A 20,520-nucleotide genomic window follows, 5' to 3' on the forward strand; every position below is an offset into this window, starting at 1 on the left:
TGAAACGAAAACTGAATATCTAACATTAACTGAAAACGTATAACGATATGACACCATATAAGCTGTCTTGCATGACTACTATTTTTGTTAGTGTTAAAATTTTTGTAATATATTTTATTTTAGATTCTGGACCCACTGAGGCCATGGCATCCTGAGTTTGGGTATGTTGTGAGACAGAAGGTCGTTGGAAGGGGACGGAGAAGGGGTAAAGGAAGGTGGTAAAGTATTTGGCTAACAGATCTGGTCACCAAGCACGGCTAAATTGTCATTTTAAAGCGATGCTGAGATGTTCCATAATTATACGAATTGATTGTGACAAGACAAATTAATTAAATAAAATTTGAATTAAATAAATAACTTTGTAAGCACCACTCTTCAAAAATATGATCAAAATGTTTCACAACCAACGATATCTCCATCCAGATAAACGTATTATGAAAACGAACAAATTTAAAAATAGACAAACAGGTATAAATAAGTACCAACAGACAAAAATATTAAAATCAAATAATTATAAACAAAAATATTAAATTAATAAACCGATTTTCCAATGATTGAAGAAGTACATGGAATTTTCATATTCACGCCGAAATTTGAACCCGCGACCTCCAGATTTCTAGTCGAGATCTTTACTCCTCGATCACGGAGGCCGTAAAAATCAATGTTTTTCTGCTTCAGTATTGAATAAGTTCTATCCGTCATTTGACTGGCAAAACCAGGTGGATTATACGGCACTTTTTTAATCTACTGTTCCCCAGGTGACCCTGCATCAAGGTTGGCACGATTCCGGCAAAGGGTTGCCAAATCCCCGATATAGCCATAAACCGAAACAGCCTGTATATTTAGAGGCAACAAAACTTTACCTGCTGAAGTACGGGGTTCGAAGGTTTATGATCGGCGCCAGGTTCCTTTCGTATTTGAATTTCAATACCCATCGTGTTGGCTGAAGCCGAGGGTGACTGCGAGGGCCGGTGGTAATAGCAGCGGATAGAAGGCAGCGGGAGGGATGGCGTCGATTCGGATTTGCATAGCAAATAAATAACCTGTCGGACTATGAACGCCGCCGGGGAAAAGAGTATGAATCATAATGGTCACGTGCAAATTTATAAGAGAGGGTTGCTTTATATTTTACACCAAGGAGAGCTTAAATTAAAAGTGGTTGATTCAGTGCAGCCTATGTAACGTGTGTCGAAGCAGTTAATGAATCTAGATAAGGTTGGTGAGCAGAAATATTTGTATTAATTTAAAACTCTAAGGGCCTAACTGATGAACGTGTTATAAATTTTACACGATAAACAACGATCTGCGTATCGTAAACGGCTGTCAATCAGTTGTGTATATTTAAAACACATTTATTAGTAAGGCTGCTAATATTTTACAAGCCAGAGGATTTAATTTAATTTTTCCCTGAAAAAGTTTCCATGAAAAAAATCTGAAGTTTGTTCTAGTTCATCGTAATGTTCGGGAATCCCACACTGAATATAAAACATACGTTAAACAATTAAATGGAATAAGATTATTAGATACTATTATTGATGCGTGGGTTGAATGGTTTGCAATTTGCTGGTCATCTTGGAATGTATAATAATACATTGCCGGTTAAAATGTTCCCAGTTATAATGTTCCGGGTTAAAATGATCCCTGCCAAAATGTTCCTAGTTAATAGTCGCACAGTGGAAAGAACTCAAATATTTAACAAAATATAATAAATATTTTTTTAACAGGTTAGGTAGAAATATTTTAGCAAAGAAAATTATCAGTGGGATCATTTTTACCGGTAACATTTTGACAGGGAACATTGTTGCCAGAAACACTATTATGTGCTTATTTCCTTGAACCATAATAATAGTAAGTTCGTAATAATAAAGGTTTACATTATTGTATTAATTTCAAGGCGCTCTTGATGTGATTTGTTAAGACAACAGCGAAACACGTATATTTTTTTTTTGTTTTAAGCTGATATTAACATATTTTTAACCCTTCTTTGTTAGACCGTTCTTGGTATTAGACCGCTGTTTGTTGTCATTATGTATATTCTCAGAAGCACGCGTTTTTTTTATTCAAAGCCTTGGAGCTTTTGGAAAAGAAGATGTTTTATAGGATGTGTGATTGCAGACAGAAGACAGAAGGCCCCCGGGAGTAAATAATGGTGCTGAATTGATAAGCAGAAGACAGTAGCGCTCACTGCTCCCCACTGGGTCCCAGAGGTCGCGAACAAAAGGTAAATAAACAATCTGCAGGACCTTCGTCGCTGGATTTGAGACGGAGCCGTTTCGTGACTGTAAAGTGGATGGAACAAAAACACAAGTAGGAGACTCGCTTCAAAAAGATGTGACCTGTTGATGTTATTCAGCTTGACTTTCGGGGAATGAATTCAAACGCGCCCTATAAAACCCCGCGACAAATTCGTAGGATTCTTACTGAAGGCGAAATTTTCACGACGAACTGAATTCTAATATACCTTCAAATTATTGAAACATGTGAAAGATTGTACGAACGTCAAATAAAATATAACGGTAAGTAGAACAAGTTAAGCTAGTAACGACGATTGATTGAAGCCCTGAGCAGAATGCATCCAGTTTCAGTATGGTAGTGTTCTATGTTCGTTCAACATTCAGCGTTCCTATCATTTTCTGCGGCTATATCACTTCTTTAAATTACTGAACGTCTCCCTATCTCAGTCCTTTATATTCGGATTCGAGGGCAGAAACATTCATTTGATAAATACAATCCTTTTCGGGAAAGTAAATAAATCCGAGAGTCGGCCGACGGATCAGAGCCGCCCTTAATGTAATTGGCTCGGCCATTATAAAATTGAGTAGACTTTTTCACTCAGCCATGATACTTAACTGGGAAAGCGGCGTATAAAAATCTTTACGGCACCCAAAACATGGCTGGATATTTCTATGAAATTTGTATCATATTCGACCGAAATATACAGCGGACGTTTTGAAAGCGTGCGTCGCCGTAAAGTTTACAGTTTATACGCCGAGGATATTGGACGCTCGCCCTAACATGCGCTGGTCGGCCAAAATTACACACTAATTTGAAGATGAAGGCAAATTAAAGGTGGGGCTTCCAGCAGTTTACAGGCAGCGGTTTATAGTTATACTGGGGGAGGGAAGGGAGGGGGTTGAAGATGAGTTGTAGTGGCTTTGATGACGATGTTGTTTATTACCAGTTCGGCGAAAGCAACTTTACGATGCTTTTAATCAAGCTGAAGTGATAGGAGATATAAAATTTATGTGCTGTTAGACACCTTATCATAATAAAATAAGTGCAGTGCCAAGGAACATCAACTAAGATTATGGCACTTACGCACTGAGAGCCTGGTTTAATTTGCTAATACCATTTCCCTGAGTAAAAAAATTTTCGCATCGAAAACAGTAATTAGTTCTTTCGTAGAATTTGAGCACGATAATATTATAAGAATAATCAATGCGATCGGGATATTAAAAGGTCTCTAACCGCATGGTGACCATAGCTTTGTATTTTAAAGGTCCAAATCAGAATTGAATATATTTTTGCGTCACTATGATTGGCCGTCTCCCGAGTGATAACAATAAATCACCCTTCCCCGAGGCGGTGGCACTAAATTGTAATTATTCACATAAATCTTCAACCCTTTAGGTCTGTGCTGGAACAGCAATTTCAAGGGAAGCCCTCTCCCCAAACTTCCTACATCTGGTTTCCCGTAACGCGGCCAAGTTAAGCATGGCGACCATACAGGACGATTATAATTTTACAAATAAGAGCAAAGTCCTTCTAGTCAGTAATAAGAGGGTAAGGTGTAATCATGGACGACCAATGTGCTTGTTAGAAGCTCCAATTCTCTTATTTATAAATAATGTGACAGAGGTAATGATCCGCAGTCTACAAAGGTTACTTCGATCGATGACGCAGGTATTAAGCAAACTATAACAAAGTTCAGTCATTGGAAAAAGACGACACTTACAGGAGCTTTAATATTTAATTTTACTTTTCATAAGAGAGCGCTTTGCAGGATATTCAAAAGAAGTACAAACTTTCTGACACGTATTCTTTGTCTATTGAAACATTGATGCATATTGAATAACAGGAAACAATTAAGTGGAAAACAGACAAGTAATATTACTATGAATACTAATATAATATATACACACGTAATTCTTACTAAATTGAATCACTGTGTAAACTGCTTCGCCCGGATTACAATACAAAAAATATCCGTTTTGTTATTGAGAGATGAAAATTTTGAAAAAAATAAAACTTACTATACTAAATAAAACATAATCGCCAGAACTCACTGATACTAAGATATTATAAAAAGTTCAACAAAAAATCAAAAATTATAGTAGCCAAATCTAACAGCGTCCATATATACTAAATTAATCAATAGAATCCATAAATTATACATTGTATTACATAAAAAGATAAGCTAACTGTATAATGTATGTATTATATAGATGTTTAACCCCTCGGGTCCAGACAAAAAAATATCATGTCATCAAATATTCCCGCTCAACGTTCAATTTCAAATAGATTCGGTATTTTGAACGTATCCCAAAATGGATATATGTAGGTAGATACTGTCCTAGGAAGCAGATCAAAGACTCTTTTAGATTAATATTACATTTGGATGTAAAATTGAAAATAAATTTTCGACGCAAACGTAGCTAAAATTTGAAAGTCGATAATCGGTGGTTTTTTCTTGTAAACTTTATTTATCACTTTATACAAAACCCAAAAAAATATTATAAGTTAAACTGACGTAAGAGGTTATTTTCGCTTCACCTTTTTGTCGCTTAACACAAAAATATAATTTAAAAAAATAGGCAAGCCGTGACCGGGGAACTTTTTGGTGATTTTCTGTTTAAAGAATAGGAAATTTTCAATGTTTTTTTATTCTCGAAAAAAATTGTATTTTTATGTTGACGAATAAATTTTCCATAAGATTTAAAATGTGTCAATTTCGAATGCCGTCCAAATGACAAGTTCATTTTTATTCGTGAATTCGGCGGCGTTGACTTCACGTCGCTTCAGAATGTGCGCTTTTCAAATCAATAATGAATGAGAAAATTAAAATGAAACATATTTAGTAAACTTATCCGAACGAGAAAAAAAACATTAAATCTTCCCCACATTTTAAACGGTATTCATAGTTTGTGAAAATACCCCATTATTTCAAATAATAAATAAACTTTTAAATGCATAGAGAATGTTTGAGGTTCCCTCTTTTTAAATCTGTTTATACTATAAATATGTCTGACAGTGGGAAAACAATTTGATATTGCCTTATTTAATATTAGCTTGTAAAATTTTTGGGACTATATAAAATACTTATTCCAGCCCTATTTTTAAACCTTCCGTGGTCCTTTTGTAAACCCATCTGTATCTGTATTTTTAAAATTTATGTTTCGTTATTTCTTGTCGGTACGTATTTTTTAATATATTGTAATTGTATTTTTATTCTTTCTTACTTACATTTGAAAATTATTTATCATGTTAATATTGTACTCGTTACCCATAAGTAATAGCCCTCTGGGCATTAAATAAATAAATAGATGAAATAATTATAAAACGAGAGAGAATGAGTTTTGTGAGCATGTGTCGTATTGTGACAGATATAGCACTTCGGGACTCGAGTAGGTAAATCGTAGGCAATGATTTTACACGAAAGAAATGATTAAGTTATATAGAAAAATTGAAAGTTGTATCTGGTGGTATCGGAAATAATAACAATTTTCACTTTGGCCAGCTCCAAATGTGACTCATTAAAACGCCTGTGTTTGAATCGGCGGGGTTGAATAATTTCGCCTGCGAACAGAGCGCAACCGACTACATAACTTGGCGATTAATGGTTAGACTAAAATGCAACTTCAGCAATCACGAGGCAATAACAAAGACATCATTAAACCAAATGCAATAATTAACAATGTCATTACGTGTCTGTAATGTATAAATAAACGCGTCCACTGTCTGTATCTGAATTAACTGCATGCATTCACTATTAATTGAAAACTATTCATGGTTTATCTCTTGTATAAATTAATTTCATACAGTATTTCAAAGGCGTTCAATTTTAACGTTTATCATCTCCCCACACAGCGTTGTTGTAAAACTGTTATACGAAGATAAACTTCACACGAGCCTACGTTAATAGTTGACCTAATGGCAAGTGGAGGCAAACTGAAAACAATCTTATATAACCTTTGAACTAAACCAAAGTATAAATGCCCACATCCGAGTGTGTCCGCTCGATTGAATAATATCCTTCGAGTCAAGTTAAATCCCTCCCGATATCGCTAGATTTGTTCCGTATATATCGCTCATTTAAGTTTCACCAAAGCTCGAGAGAACAGCGGAAAGTTTAGGCGATTTTTAGCGCTCGGTGGAGGCGGGGTAGGTTGGGGAAAAGGTGGCTCATACAACTTTCTTATGTGGATTTATGAAGAAAGAACTAGAAAGTAATCGAGATCTTATGGGGGTAGTGTGGTACCTTTTATCTCATGTAACGGGGACTCGAGATTAGTATCCATTTTAGCTAATGACTTTTAAAAAAAGCGACATAATAATTTCCCAAAAAATTATATTCATCGCAACTTAATAGATCACATGTAAAAATAATTCCCAATTAAGAAAAAATAAAGATCGTATGCTTTACCAATAATAATAATGAAACTTGGACGCAAGAAGAATTTTTTGATAATTTAAATATCATGGGTTAGAAAGCCATCTATTTGCTTATAATAAAATATTCTGAAAATTTTTAACATAACTTTAATTAGTGAAATCAAAATTTATGTTGATCGGAAAATATCTATTTAAAATTGTAAAAAGTATATTTTAGAGGGTAAGTGCTATTTTTTTTAGGTTTATGTATGAATATAATATTTAATATACTCTCACAAAGGTTTCCATCGTACAACTACCTGATAAATGACAGGGTACCAGCAAATGGAAGAGGTCGGTTACACAATGTTGAATATTGAAAAAAAATCGGGTTACGAGTGGAATGATAGCATATGGCGAGTGTGATAGGTAGATATGCGAACACATTCTACCCTATTATGGGAGAGCATGAATAGTAGAAAGGTATGATGCAAGAATGGAATGGGGAGGGAACCGGATGCCTTAAGTGGATTTTGGAATACGCTGACGATAAGCCCGTTTTTACTATGGGGCATTCCCTTTTTCCCTTTCTTCACGAATATATATTTTTCTTGACAAAAACGTTTATTTTAAAGGTGAAAACTTAAACATGTTCTACAGGTATACGTTTTAAAATATTATATTGGCAGTTGAAATTTATGAACTGTATATTTTAAAATTCTGCTTAGGCCAAAGAATTTATACTAACACTGTTAATTCAGAATTTAGAAATACAAATTATATTTTATAAATGTTTCTTTGAAAATATTTGACTATTTTCATTTTCAACAATTTCTCGGAGAGCAGCGATGTACAGGAGTAAAATAAAATCCCCTCGGGAGGCTGGGAATTATCAGTGTCGAACACTCGCTGCTCGCTGCTGCTGGTGGGCCAAAGCGGATCTGAATCCCCTCAACCTACACCTACACCTACACAGCCGGCAGGAGAAAGGTGTAAAGAATTCGAATACCAGGAGCATAGAATGCGAACGGGCGAATTGGCATATTTGCTTTCTACCATTTCTTTACTCCTGGCTACTTAGCATTGAAATAGACATTAGCGCATCAGTAGCATGTTGCCTGCTCATTAAATAATAATGATAACGATAAAATCTCGTCGATGTATAAAGAAGTTTTTTAAACAATTTAAAAGTAGTCAAAATTTGGATTTTGAATCATGAATTTTTAATGTCTACCTCAACGATTGATGTACAAAGTCATTTTTCTACTCTTTAAGAATTCTTGTAAAACATTTCTATAGAGTATAATTTGTGGCGATACTATTATTTAGGATTCGAAAATATGTTTAAAAAAAACTCCTGGAATTACTTAAATACTTGATAAAATTCAAGAAAATATTCTGAATAAAAGCGTAAAGGGGCAGTAAAAGCCTGTATTTAAATATAACAGAATCACGTTTCATAGAAAAAAAACAACAAATTGGAATAAATACTTATTGTTACTCAATCTAGAAATGAAATGTCTGTTAGAAAGTTTTCCTTGTTGTGAGAGCGAGAGTACTGAGTGGATAAAAAAACAAAATAGAAGAAAGAAAATATATTATGACCGAACAAAAGAATCGATACAACGAAAAGCCGCACCGAGTACCAAGGGGGTTGAGAATGTTGAGATTTCTTAAAGCGAAAACCATTATGTCTATGAAAATTGCTATCCAGTGTGTTTTTCGTGCCTTCGTTGTTATTATCTATTTCTTCCGGTTTAGGTTTGTCGGGGAAGAAAGGGGGTGGGTGGGGAGGTGTGGGCCTAGGGGAGGCGGGGAGGAGGACGGGAGCCACCCCTGGCACTGTCGCGACACTCATTTAAAGTTGGAAATTGCTTCTTCCGTAAGGAGCTGATGGGCTGTAAATTGGACAACACAGAGACGCCACGCGAGGATTGCGTTCTGCAAATCTTCTAATGCACTGGTACTTTATTTTCGTACAGCAGGAGCCATATTAATACGACCAATAAATTAATATTATAATTATAATGAAGGCATTTTCAACGAAGAGTAGGTTCATCAGATCCAACAAAGACACTCGAATGGTAAGTTCTGGCATCATAGGATCTGCAGAGCTGTATCTCTTTTTAAATTTCAGGCAAACGCGACGTTCATTTATAAATCCGTTTAGATAAATAAGTTTTCGTTCATTTCTAAATCCGTTAAAATAATAATAATTTTTATAATAATTATAATTATAGAAAAAAAATAAAAATAAAAAAAATAAAATAAAATAAAAAGAATTTGGCATTCTCAGACTATAAAAATATTACCATTCGTTATTTCGGCTACTGGCATTATACCTAGCTCTCTCATTAAAAATTTAGGCGTATTAGATCTATCAAAAAATTTATATATAAAGATGCAAAAGTCGGTCATTTTGAATACATGTAGGATAACGAAAGATTTTTTAAATATTTATGTTGAGGGATCAGTAGGATTTATAGGCCCTGTTAGAAGTTCTACCGAGCCGAACCCTCTGATATGAAAATATCTGGAGTCGGTGAATTTTTTTTTCCCATTTGATCTCTGGTGAGTTGACGTGTTTTTGTTCTTGTATTGTTTTGTATTTATTTTACTTATATAATGCACTTGCATAGTGTTGATTGACTAGCTGATCATTTGTGGAAAAGTGAGTGGAGGGGTTTAGTTTTTCCTATGGGGAAGATTTATCCCGGACAACAAAATCGGAAGCATAAAAATAAAGTCAATTGCTAAGCAATGATAAACTGCGTTGGAATACATATATTTCTTAAGCATGGACGAAACCGAATAGTTAAAAGTTATTGAATAAAAAAAATTACATTTCCATTATTGTTTTTTAATCATCACGGTATGCAAAAAACGAAAATGAAAGAATTTTTTTAATATTATTATTAAATTGATGTCACCCTAATTTTATACACTTGAGGAGTATGCAAGGAAGGCATAGTTTACTGAACCAGATATTAATGCAATTTCGAGGCATGGGATAACTTAAATTGTGAAGTTAGACTTAGCATTACGAGTACATCCGAAGACGCCGGAAAATTGGCGCCAAAATTCTAAACAAAATAATTTAACGCTTTTGAAGTTACTTGGAGTAAGGCTTTGACCAATATATGTATTATGATAGCTTCGATATAATAAAGACCATTTACTGATTTTTAAATTGTGCTATTCTTTATTAAACCAATTCACCAGTGCGTTGAGTTGGTAGTAATTGCTTCCGCATTTTTTCTTACCAAAACAAAAGCTTGATACTTTTACATAGTTTTTTTTGTCAAAAAAAACGTTATTTGGGCACCAGATAATAATAAAAAATATTTATTTCAGAATGTGGGAAACTAAGTGCACTCCCTTACATCATACTATATATAACGTATCTATTATAATAAGAATAAAAAATTGAAAAAAGAGAGCAGTATAATCAGTACTCTCTTGAAGAGAAATAATAAATATCCCCAAAAAACCAATATAACCTATGTACAAATAAGTTAACTCTTTATTAGAGTAAAAGTAGGTAAATAATCTAAAATAATTATTGAAGACTTCGTTTATTGCCCTTATGAATTTCGTTACCAGGAAGTCTCTTCTTGAAGAATCTCCCCTATACAATATCTCTTTTCGAGAAATCTCTTCCAAGAAAAATATTGCAAAGTAATTATTAAAAAAATATTATCTAGTCTCTAGACATCATTTCATCTGAAGGAATCTGAGGTTCTTAACAACTAAACGAATCAAATTCGATTTTTTTTCTAGCTATTATTAACACACGAAATATTTGCAAACAGAGACAGAAAATGATAACCAGTCGGTGCCCCAATGAAAGTGACCCAGTGAATTGACCCCTTGGAATAATATTATAGAGAGGAAATCTCCTAAGACTTAAAGCAAACAGGAAAGGCGAGGGTCCATGAAGTTTAACCGCATCTACGGTTGGGAAAACCAGAAATATTGCAATTCGACCACAGTGAGAGAATGATACAGAGTCATCGCAAGCCCAACCAATTCTTAAACGAAGACAAACCTCGAACATCTCTCATGTGGATTGGAATCTCTCATTACATACTGTATATTTGTGTAGGTAGGATAGTGATGAGAACTCACCGTTATGCACGAGTAATGTCGAGTCCCTCGCCAACGCGAGCTCCGAGTCCGTGAGCGTGGCGTCAGACGCGTTGCCGCTGGTCGGCGTGTCGCTCAGGCCACCGCCGCAGCCCCCGCAGCCGCGAGCCGCGCCGCCCGTGCCCCCCGCGCCCCCCGACCCTACTGAAGACAGAGAGGCGGAGCCCTCGGAGCCGCTAGCGCTGTACGCGGGATACAGTCGGCCCCTGCCTGAAACGAAAACAAGACACATATAAAATGTATACTTCAGACACTTTTAATTCATCTTAGACTTTCAGCACACTATATCTTATTATATAGTGGACACATTTGGGTCGAAAGGCTGTGTTCAGGTGAATAGTTTTCCATAACACTTCTAAGGACTATAACTCCCGATAATATGGGTCTTTCGGATGCACCATTGTTGGATTTAGATTTTTTGTTTGCTAAGAAAAGACAGAGGGCACCGATAGAAGAGGAATAACAAAAATACGGTTGTTTATTTAAGGTTGGAATAATTGTGCCGTATATATAAAAAATATTAAGACATGTTATACTCGTATCTTCACAAATAAAATCAATTTAAGTCAGTAGTAATATATTTTCTTCTGAGAAATCAAGAAAATCAAACATTATCACTGTGTCTTCGTATCTAGTTACAAAACCATCATCTTCCATAATAACTCATCAAAATCGCTTTTATGTAGCTATTCATTGAATATAATGTATTGTTGGTTAATAGAAAAGTGAAATAATAAATAAAATATATTGGTGACAATCTGAGCAATATAAAAATAAATTGTATTACCACCATCTATCAAATCAACAAAAATAAAACATGGGCTTTAAAATTAATAATATTAATATTTCTTTGATCTTGATTACAATAGATAAGAAATCAAGTTTGGCGTGAATTAAACCAAAAAAGGTCCAAATATTTTGCACCAAGTTCACAAATAATCAAGATAATGAGGGCGCCCAATTGATGTATAAAAATTATGAAAAATGAATCTCCAAAACATATCTTTATAAAAAGGGATAAAATGGCTTTCAATCGTATTGTGTTTCGGATGAAACGTTTTTTCAACGTAATAATATAAATAAATATAGCAGAAAAAGTACTCGAATTGCCTAATTATTAATAAAAAGCGTATTAATTAAATTTCTTTTCAGAGATAAGGTTGTAGCGTGAAAGAATTTCTCTTGAATTATTAAATCCGCTTTTAACTGGAAAGCCATTTTAATGAATAAGCCTCATTAAATTTCTTGTTGGCAAATAGAAAACAAAAAGGAAATGATAAAACAAAAATTGTATATAATTCCTTTAAAATACGATAGGTAAAAAGAAAACAGCTGGAAGATGTTTTTCTAAAAAAATGTTATGGAAAATATGTAAATAATGATAAAAAATGTTAAGGATGTAGATGAGTGATCAAAATTTTAAAGGAAACTATTTAGATAAGGGATTAAAAATTTTAAGAAAACTATGTAAATAAGTGGTAAAAATGTTAAGGAAACTATGAAAATAAGTAATGAAAAATGTTAAGGAAACTATGTAGATAAGTGATCAAAAGTGTTAAGGAAACTAATGTAGATAAACGATTAAAAATGTGAGGGAAACTATGTAGATAAATGATGAAAAATCTTTTTAAAATAAGACATAGTGCATAAATATTCAATGATATTACTTTGTCCCAAGGAATTGTATTGAATTTTAAAATTATGTAAATAATATATCAATTCGCATATACATACACTCACACATACACACACACTCCTACTATTTACTGAATATACATACCACAAATGAGACATTGCAAGGAAACATATCATAGGTACCTTGACACCGTGAAATATTTAATATCTGTAAATTGTTTTTTTTTTTTTCATATTAACTCCACACAGGAGCCCTGAAGAAAATAATTTCCCTCAGGGCCTATGTCATCTTTGGGGATGCTTTGGGGAGGGTCTTTTTGTGGAGAGGAAGGAGTGAACATGGGTCTTGAAGAGTCCCATGTTGTAGGAGGGAGGAAACACAGAGGCCGGCAGCTAGTTCCACAGCCGCGCTGTTGAACTTAAGAACGAATCGTAGAAGCGACCCGTTCTCAAGTGACAAATTTCAACCGTGTACAAATGTTGGGCGCACGTTTGGCATGTATCCCGACTACGCACCGGTGCCGAAGGGATCATTGACGCTAGTTCCTAAGAGCATTTTCGATTGTAATACCGATAGAACAAGGACAGCATACCTACCTGACGGCTGTGCTCTAAAGATTGCAGTCCGTTTGTTAAGATTGGGGAATCTATCAAACGGACCGCCCGTTTCTGCACAGAGTCAAGGGTTTTTTTCAGTTATTTTGGGGCTCCGGACCAGAGATGGCTGCCAAATTCGACAGTAGGGCGCACTTGCGATTTGTACAGGGTCAGCAGTTGTGTACTATTAAAGTATCTGCGGGCCCTGTACAGTACGCCCAGCTTCTGAGAGGCCAACTTTACTCTGGCTTCGATGGAGCCCTCGTACCTGAGCTGGTCACTTATAGTTACACCAAGCATATCAATGGAAGGCCTGTTCGGAAGATTGCTTCCGTTGAAGGAGACTAGATTTGGATCCCTTTTAGACGTAATCAGACAGGATTGGGTCTTTGAAACATTAAATTCGACGAAATTATTTTTACCCCAGGAGGAAATACTCTTGGGGGCTTGTCAAACAAAAAGCTATCATGAACTGTACTGTCATCCGCGTAGCAATGAATCGGTGCACATGTCAAAAGGTCATTGATGTGCGACAAAAACAAAGTCGGAGACAGAACCGATCCCTGTGGGACGCCAGCATTTATAGAGTGCGAGGAAGAGGTGAAACCGTCAGCAACCGCCTGAATCGACCTATTCCTTAAAAAGTCAGCAATCCACGTACACAGGGATGTGGGAAGTCCGTAAGAAGGCAATTTGTTGACAATTTCTCGGTGCCAGACCCGGTCAAAGGCCTTGGATATGTCTAGTGCGACCGTTTGGGTCTCACCGTGACGTTCCAGGCACCGCCCCCAAACATGCGTCACATACGCGAGAAGATCACCGCACGAGCGGTTTCGCCGGAATCCGTATTGAAGGTCGTTGATAATTTTGTTCTTCTCGAGGTATGTGAGCAGTTTGTCGTTGATCACACGTTCCATCACTTTGGACAGAACTGATGTGATCGCTATGGGGCGGTAGTTGGCCGGGTTGGAGCGGTCACCTTTCTTGGGAATAGGGTGAATGACCGAAATTATTTCATCAATGTACTCCTTTGTTTCTATAATATAAAATAAATTAATAAGCCTCACCTCTACCAGAGAGGGAGAGAGAGATAAATACTTTCTATAAGTTATTGGAGAACTTTACGAGCCAGTTTGTTTGCCAATCAGGGATACTGTTCCACTAGATTCACTACGGTTTTTCGGATAGAACTATATTAGAACAGTATTTGAACCAATCTGATGTGATCCACACGGTGACCGGATAAATCATCAAAATGATAATTCATAACATCTTTAAAACGTTATATAAAGTCATGGAAAGTGATGAAACATAACATTTATTAACTGGGTAATGTAGGTTAGGTTAGGTTAGGTTTAAACTTTTTTATCGTTTCTAATGACTTTATATCATTTTTTAAATGTGTGTTGAATTGTCGTGTGAGTGTGTTGAGTTATCATGGAACCGATCCACACACCGTCAAGATATATCCCCTAAATATTAGGCTATGAAGATTGATACTATATTTTCCAGTATTTTAACAACACTTATTAAAGCAGTCATTTTGAATTAATTGTATCATTTTTTAAATCAGCAAAATGCTAAGGAAGTCTAGCTTTTATGAAACCTGTCGACACCCACCAATTAAAATATTATGTAACAATTTAGTTGATAGCCTAGATTTAATTTTTTTTACGGGACGCAAAAAAAATGTTTATGATTATATAATATCAGGTATTTAAAGACAACGTATCTTGATTAATCAAGTAGGTTACTGGGGAGGTACTAGCCGGAACTAGACTGTTCTGCAGAAGAGAGAGGATAATCAAATATTTCTCTCAGCTTGAATCTCGCTCCACTTCCGGTTGCCATGGCGACCGTAGCTGGATAACCAACGTTTTAAATTAATTACCAATCTCCTGAACTTCTTCAGTCTCCTGGAATATTTCTGTAAATTGCTTGATTCGAATGTTGACTGTGAACAAATTGAAGAAAGGTATAAATATTGCTTTAGATTAAGGACGGGTTGTTTCGGAGAATTTGAACAATTCATCAAATTTCAACGTTCATTTTCGAGGTCTATGAAAGATTTTTTCAAGTTCTGTTTTTATTTCAGTTTTGTTAAGCAACTAGCCTACAATGATATAATAACAGAACTTGAATAAGACTTTCACAGAACCCGAAAATGAACGTTGAAATTTGATGAATTGTTCAAATTCTCCGAAACAACCCGTCCTAAATGTCAACGGCAAAATAACGACGAATTAATTCATGCGTTGACAAATCAATCTTCTGCGACAATCGTTCATCAATGGCTTTCGAAAGTCAACAAAAGATTCAAATTATTGTAATAAGTAATAGAATAATCCTGATTTTATTTTATAACACATGTAAAAAATACTATTTTTAAGTGATATTTTTATATTTTATTTTTAGACGTAATTTAAAAAAAAATAACCGACATACTTAGTTTTAAATCATCACTTAAAACATTTCTTTTAAACAAATGTCACTACGCCTTAAATGAATACCTTCCATAAATCAACGTATTTTTTGAATTTTTTATTTACATACATTTGTTAACATGTAATTGTTGGGTTATGTAATATAATGCGTATTTGTTGGGTTAGCTGGAAGAAATAGGATATAACCTATAAGCTATACCCTTTGTACTCTGTATTTTTGTGGAGTAAATATTTTTTAATTTGAATTTTGAATTTGAATTTGCCATCTGTTGGACGTAAAACCAACACGCTTCTGTTTCTATATTTGCACAGACAGACTGAGCCATAGCAACGCGTGGCAGGGTACAGCTAGTTCTAAATAATCAAAGTCCTTAGAGGCAGTGGGGATATTTCATCTCTAATTACAGAAATAAAGGAGAAAGGTTGATAGAACCTGGCCTACAGAAAGAAGGTCGATATAACCTAGTCAATAGAAGGAAAGTCGATAGAACTTAGCCTACAGAAGGAAGTCGAAAAAATCTGGCCTACAGAAGTAAGGTCGATAGAACCTAGTCTACAGAAGGAAGGTTGATATAACATAGTCTCTAGAAGGAAGATCGATAGAACCTATCCTAAAGAAGGAACGTCGAAAAAACCTGGCTTACAGAAGGAAGGTCGATAGAACATCTACAGATCAAGCAATAGTCAAATTAGTTCCTATCGAGCCATACAGGGACCTCTTCAACTCCTTCGTTTTTCAGGATTCATTAATAATAATATTTGTATGATTTGTATAGCGCCGTTTTTATGCAACGTCATCTTATCAAAAAAATAAAATATTATATATTTCGGCTAGCTCGCCAGCGGTATCGATTACCTAGAATGCGGAGTTTTTAGAGCAAATCATTTATTACACTAATAATCCAGTACGCGAACCACTCTAAGTTTATAGCAGGAACGAACGAGTGCAGCGGGTAGCGGCTTGCTGAACTTCTTGAAACTTTTTAATTCATCCACTCTTCGTTGGTAAATACTAAATTCTAAGTTTTACAAATGAACAAATAGTAAGTTATTTAAAAACATTGAAAAATTTAAACTCTTATTACATACTTAATAATAATATGAATTAATTAAGCCCTGTAATAAAGAACATTACTAATTTTTAATAATATTTGTCAATTAAACAAACACAATATTTGTTATACGTTATCATAATTTCGGTGATTGATTGGTTATTGATTTCGCCATGAATATATCTTATTTACGTCATTACCAACAGTTACAGAATTAAGAGTCGACCAAGTTAAGTATAAATTCCACCAAAACTAAAACAGATACTACACTTTCAATGTTAAACGAAAAATTCGGAATCGGTTTTTTTGTACATAAATGTAAAAAAAAATGTAGTACATGATTATTTAAAAAAAAACTTTTATGGTGCATGAGTTTCACAAAATTTTAAATAATTGCTAAGCCATTGCGAACACACGAAAGTGAAAATATGCGTTAAAAAAAGCCTGAAATAAAACCAAAAAAGTATTCAACACAAAAAAAATAAAGAAAATGTAACCTTTACAAATATCCTGGAGTGGAGGGACACAAAAAATCCAAGATAAAGAACTCCTTAATTGAAAAGTTTCTCTAAATCTTTAGAAGAAATGTCACAATGCTTTAATGATACTACGGCAAAGAAACCTTGCCTTATCGTCTGGTTTTAGGGGATATTACTGTTCATGGACTTTTAATTCCAAAAAGAAGAAACGCTTTCTCTACCGAGGGTTGTTTTTTCCTAGGGGCTTAATTTTTATTCCGACTATTATTTTGTAAACATTGAAATCTCTTTTCCCTCAAGACGGAAATAGGTCGAGAAATAATACTGAAACAATTATACATTTTGTCGCGTAGAATATATAAATTGTAGGAATTATTATAAAGCAGGTAATTAAAATTCCAATCGCTTACTAAACTTACTTGCTAGTTTAATATTTAAAATAAATATCTATTTTAATAAATGAAATATTCATAGTTAAGGAGGATTACGGTACAATAGCAACTGAAAAATCATACAATAAACCGTGTTTTTGTATTGTGTCTTCTGCTTGTAAATTTGTGTTTTCCATAATCAGTAAATCTGTGTTTCTCTGAAGTCGGTAACTATGTCCTCTGTTTCTGTTTGTATGTACATAATTAGAGATTTTTCACAAAAACGGTGGCTATTTTTCGAAAAGAATATTAAATTATTATTACATCAATATAGAAAGAAGTATTAACATATTTAAGTTTTTTTGACAAATAGAGATGGTTTATTTAGGATAATAAATACCCTATCTAGATCGACTTTTGGCTGATTTCCAAAATATGTTTTGATGGAGGGAGGGTCAGTTATTTAGTTAGTAAGAATTATTTTGAATTTAAACTTTTGTGTTTTTAATTATTTAATGATTCTCATCTTATTTATTGTTACAAAGTTTAATTTGTAAAATTCCATTTTAATTGGAAACAAGTATAGGTTTTGTTTACCAAAATAAGTTTTGACTTCCTACACACTGCCTTCAAACAACAAAGAATACCAAAAAAAGAAACGTGTACCAAAAATCGAATGTATAAAATAGTAAAAATACATTACAAATAAAGAAGTATGTGTAACTGATAGAACAGCGGTGCTTGAACTTTTGGTGTCAGGTACTTTATTTGACAAACGTATACTTATAGTATTTATATATATGTAACGTTTTAGTATAAAATAGGAGATATTTGTAAGTTTTGGTGAACATTTGGGTAACCATTTTGAAAATTTACGTGTATTTTTTTATTGTATCTTTTTACTCCATGTTTTAAGCAGCTAAGCAGTTTGGTAATCCATTTTAATTTAAAAGAATTCTTTTATATTTTAGTAATACTAATATTGAATTTATATAAAAATTGTTTATTTTTAAATAAATTCTGCTGCTCAATCATTATTATTATTCGAGACAGCTGTTTCGCCTTCTAAATTTTTAATTTTATTTAAAAAAAAATTATTGTAGGAATAAAGATACCTAAATATTTAACAATATTACATTTTAGATCATCATTGGTTATATATAACTTATCAGAAAAGAGGAGTTCTTGTGCCTGATAAGGGAGCCACGATTCTTACATTTTTTTATTTATTTATTTTTTTTATAAAAGAAAGACAAACATTCCCAGGTTACGAATAACCCAACAATGTTTGAAAATCTCACTTGTGTTGTGATGGAGGACTTAGCCAGCCGAGGAATCGAACACGCGACGCTCGGGTGAGACCCAAGCGCTATGCCCACTCAACCACTGACCGGTCTAAGGTTTTATGTTGTAATAATATTTTACATTATTATTAATTCATTATCAAAGTGTCAGTTTATTGTTAGATATCATATTATTTATTTACGATATCAATCATTTTAACAATATTGAGGAGGATATAAAAAAAAATAAAATTAGAATCTTATCTTTCCATGTAATTCATTGCCGAATTTTTCTTCGTAGTTCCGTTAATTCCAAGTTTTTTTACGTATCGGAATTGACAAGATGTATTGTTGCCTGAGACTCGATAAATTTTAAAATACTGAACAAAAATAATATATAAAACAATGATATATAGTGAAAATATAATAACATATCGTGTTTGCATAGTATGTGCAAAGGTCTATTCATGTCTACCGGCACAGACACGAGCATCCACATCTACCGGCACAGCACAGACACAGCACCATGAACCTATAAAGAAAGCCCTGGACTTAATGGGATTTAGTATGAAAGACATTGCACCCAAAGGGGGAATTGCCTGGCAGCTATCTTGATATCACTGAACTGCGCAGGTACAGATATGCGACGGTATAGACTAAATATTCTAATGTCGGTGTCGGCCCGTGTCTGCGCCGATACGCTACGCTATAATGTTAACGTCTTAATAGATAATGTATAAAACTGATTGATCCGTATCCGGTACGTGTCCGGCACGTTACGTGCCGGTAGATGTGAATAGACCTTTAAACGTTAAAAGCCTAGTATTATAGGCTTATAATAATTAAACATGAAACTAATACCTAAATTTAATGTGAGAAATTCCTACTCTTGAGCATGTTGTATATTCGTGAAATTTAGAGAAGATGAAGTTTCCGCTCGTATGATGAATATTTACAATATTTCAGCGTTTAAATATATTTGTTTTATTTAAGACAACAATAACACCCAGATAACAATATAACAAAGGGTATAATCACGTTGTCTTGATGCTTCAAGCATTCAATAGACATGGTATTCCGTGAAAATTAGACTCCCGCGTAAGCAGCTACGTAGTCAAACGTAAACAAATATCGAATACATAATTTAAAGTAAATAAGGTTGAAATAACTTGATACATTTTAAAATTCTAAAAGGTTACACCTGTAAATCGTGTGAATATATATCTAAGAGGTTACTCCCGTGAATCATTCGAATAAATATCAAATAACAAACCGTTTCCACGTGCTTGAATTTTCTTTTCATTTTCATGGCACCCCTAGTCAGAAGAAAATTAAATTCAAAAGTTTATAAATATGTGCTTGTAGTCCGCTTTTCAGATTTGGTCAATAAACATACAAATTAAAGTTACCCAAAACTGATTTTTTGCATTGTTATTTGAGCCAATACTTAGAAATTACTTGGTTTGGTTCATTTAACGAATGTACGTATCATTTCAGGATTGAATTCAGTACAGGAACCATTATATTTACATTACAATAATTATTCTTTCTGTCGCATAGAAAAGACAACGGACTAGGAAGATCATCCAGTGTTAGGACAGTTAAATGCAGGTATTTACATTAAAGCGATGCCATACGTAGTAATGCAAAATCATGTGTTTTTGGTTTGAAAATTTGGTCGCCTAGAAATGTTTCAGATGCTTTAATTAAATACTGCGAGTAGAATACATCTTGGCCTTTGCAACAATCGAGTATTTTTTAGATAAGTTTTTTTATAAGCCCAGAAAAAAATAATGTAAAGGCCTATGAAAACTGCTTTAAAGTTCAAAATCTCCTACTTACGAACCCATTTTCGGTTACGATTTTATTGTATAATGTGGCAAATTAAGTTATTTATAAAATGATGGAAATTTTTTTTAATA

The 20,520-nt window shown here is 34.1% G+C and overlaps 1 protein-coding gene across 1 annotated transcript in view; it reads right to left on the minus strand.

Annotated features, from left to right (window-relative positions):
* Positions 1–20,520, minus strand: part of Ten-m (teneurin transmembrane protein Ten-m) — a 540,838-nt gene that overhangs the window by 181,596 nt on the left and 338,722 nt on the right. Inside the window, exon 4 of the mRNA XM_089631518.1 lies at positions 10,720–10,947. Within this exon, the coding sequence (XP_089487644.1) occupies positions 10,720–10,947 (228 nt within the window). The remainder of the gene's footprint in view (positions 1–10,719; positions 10,948–20,520) is intronic.

This window comes from Hesperophylax consimilis, chromosome 5 (assembly GCF_061612785.1).
Source record: "Hesperophylax consimilis isolate HC1 chromosome 5, BYU_Hcon_1.0, whole genome shotgun sequence".
NCBI classification, from domain to species: Eukaryota; Metazoa; Arthropoda; class Insecta; order Trichoptera; family Limnephilidae; genus Hesperophylax; species Hesperophylax consimilis.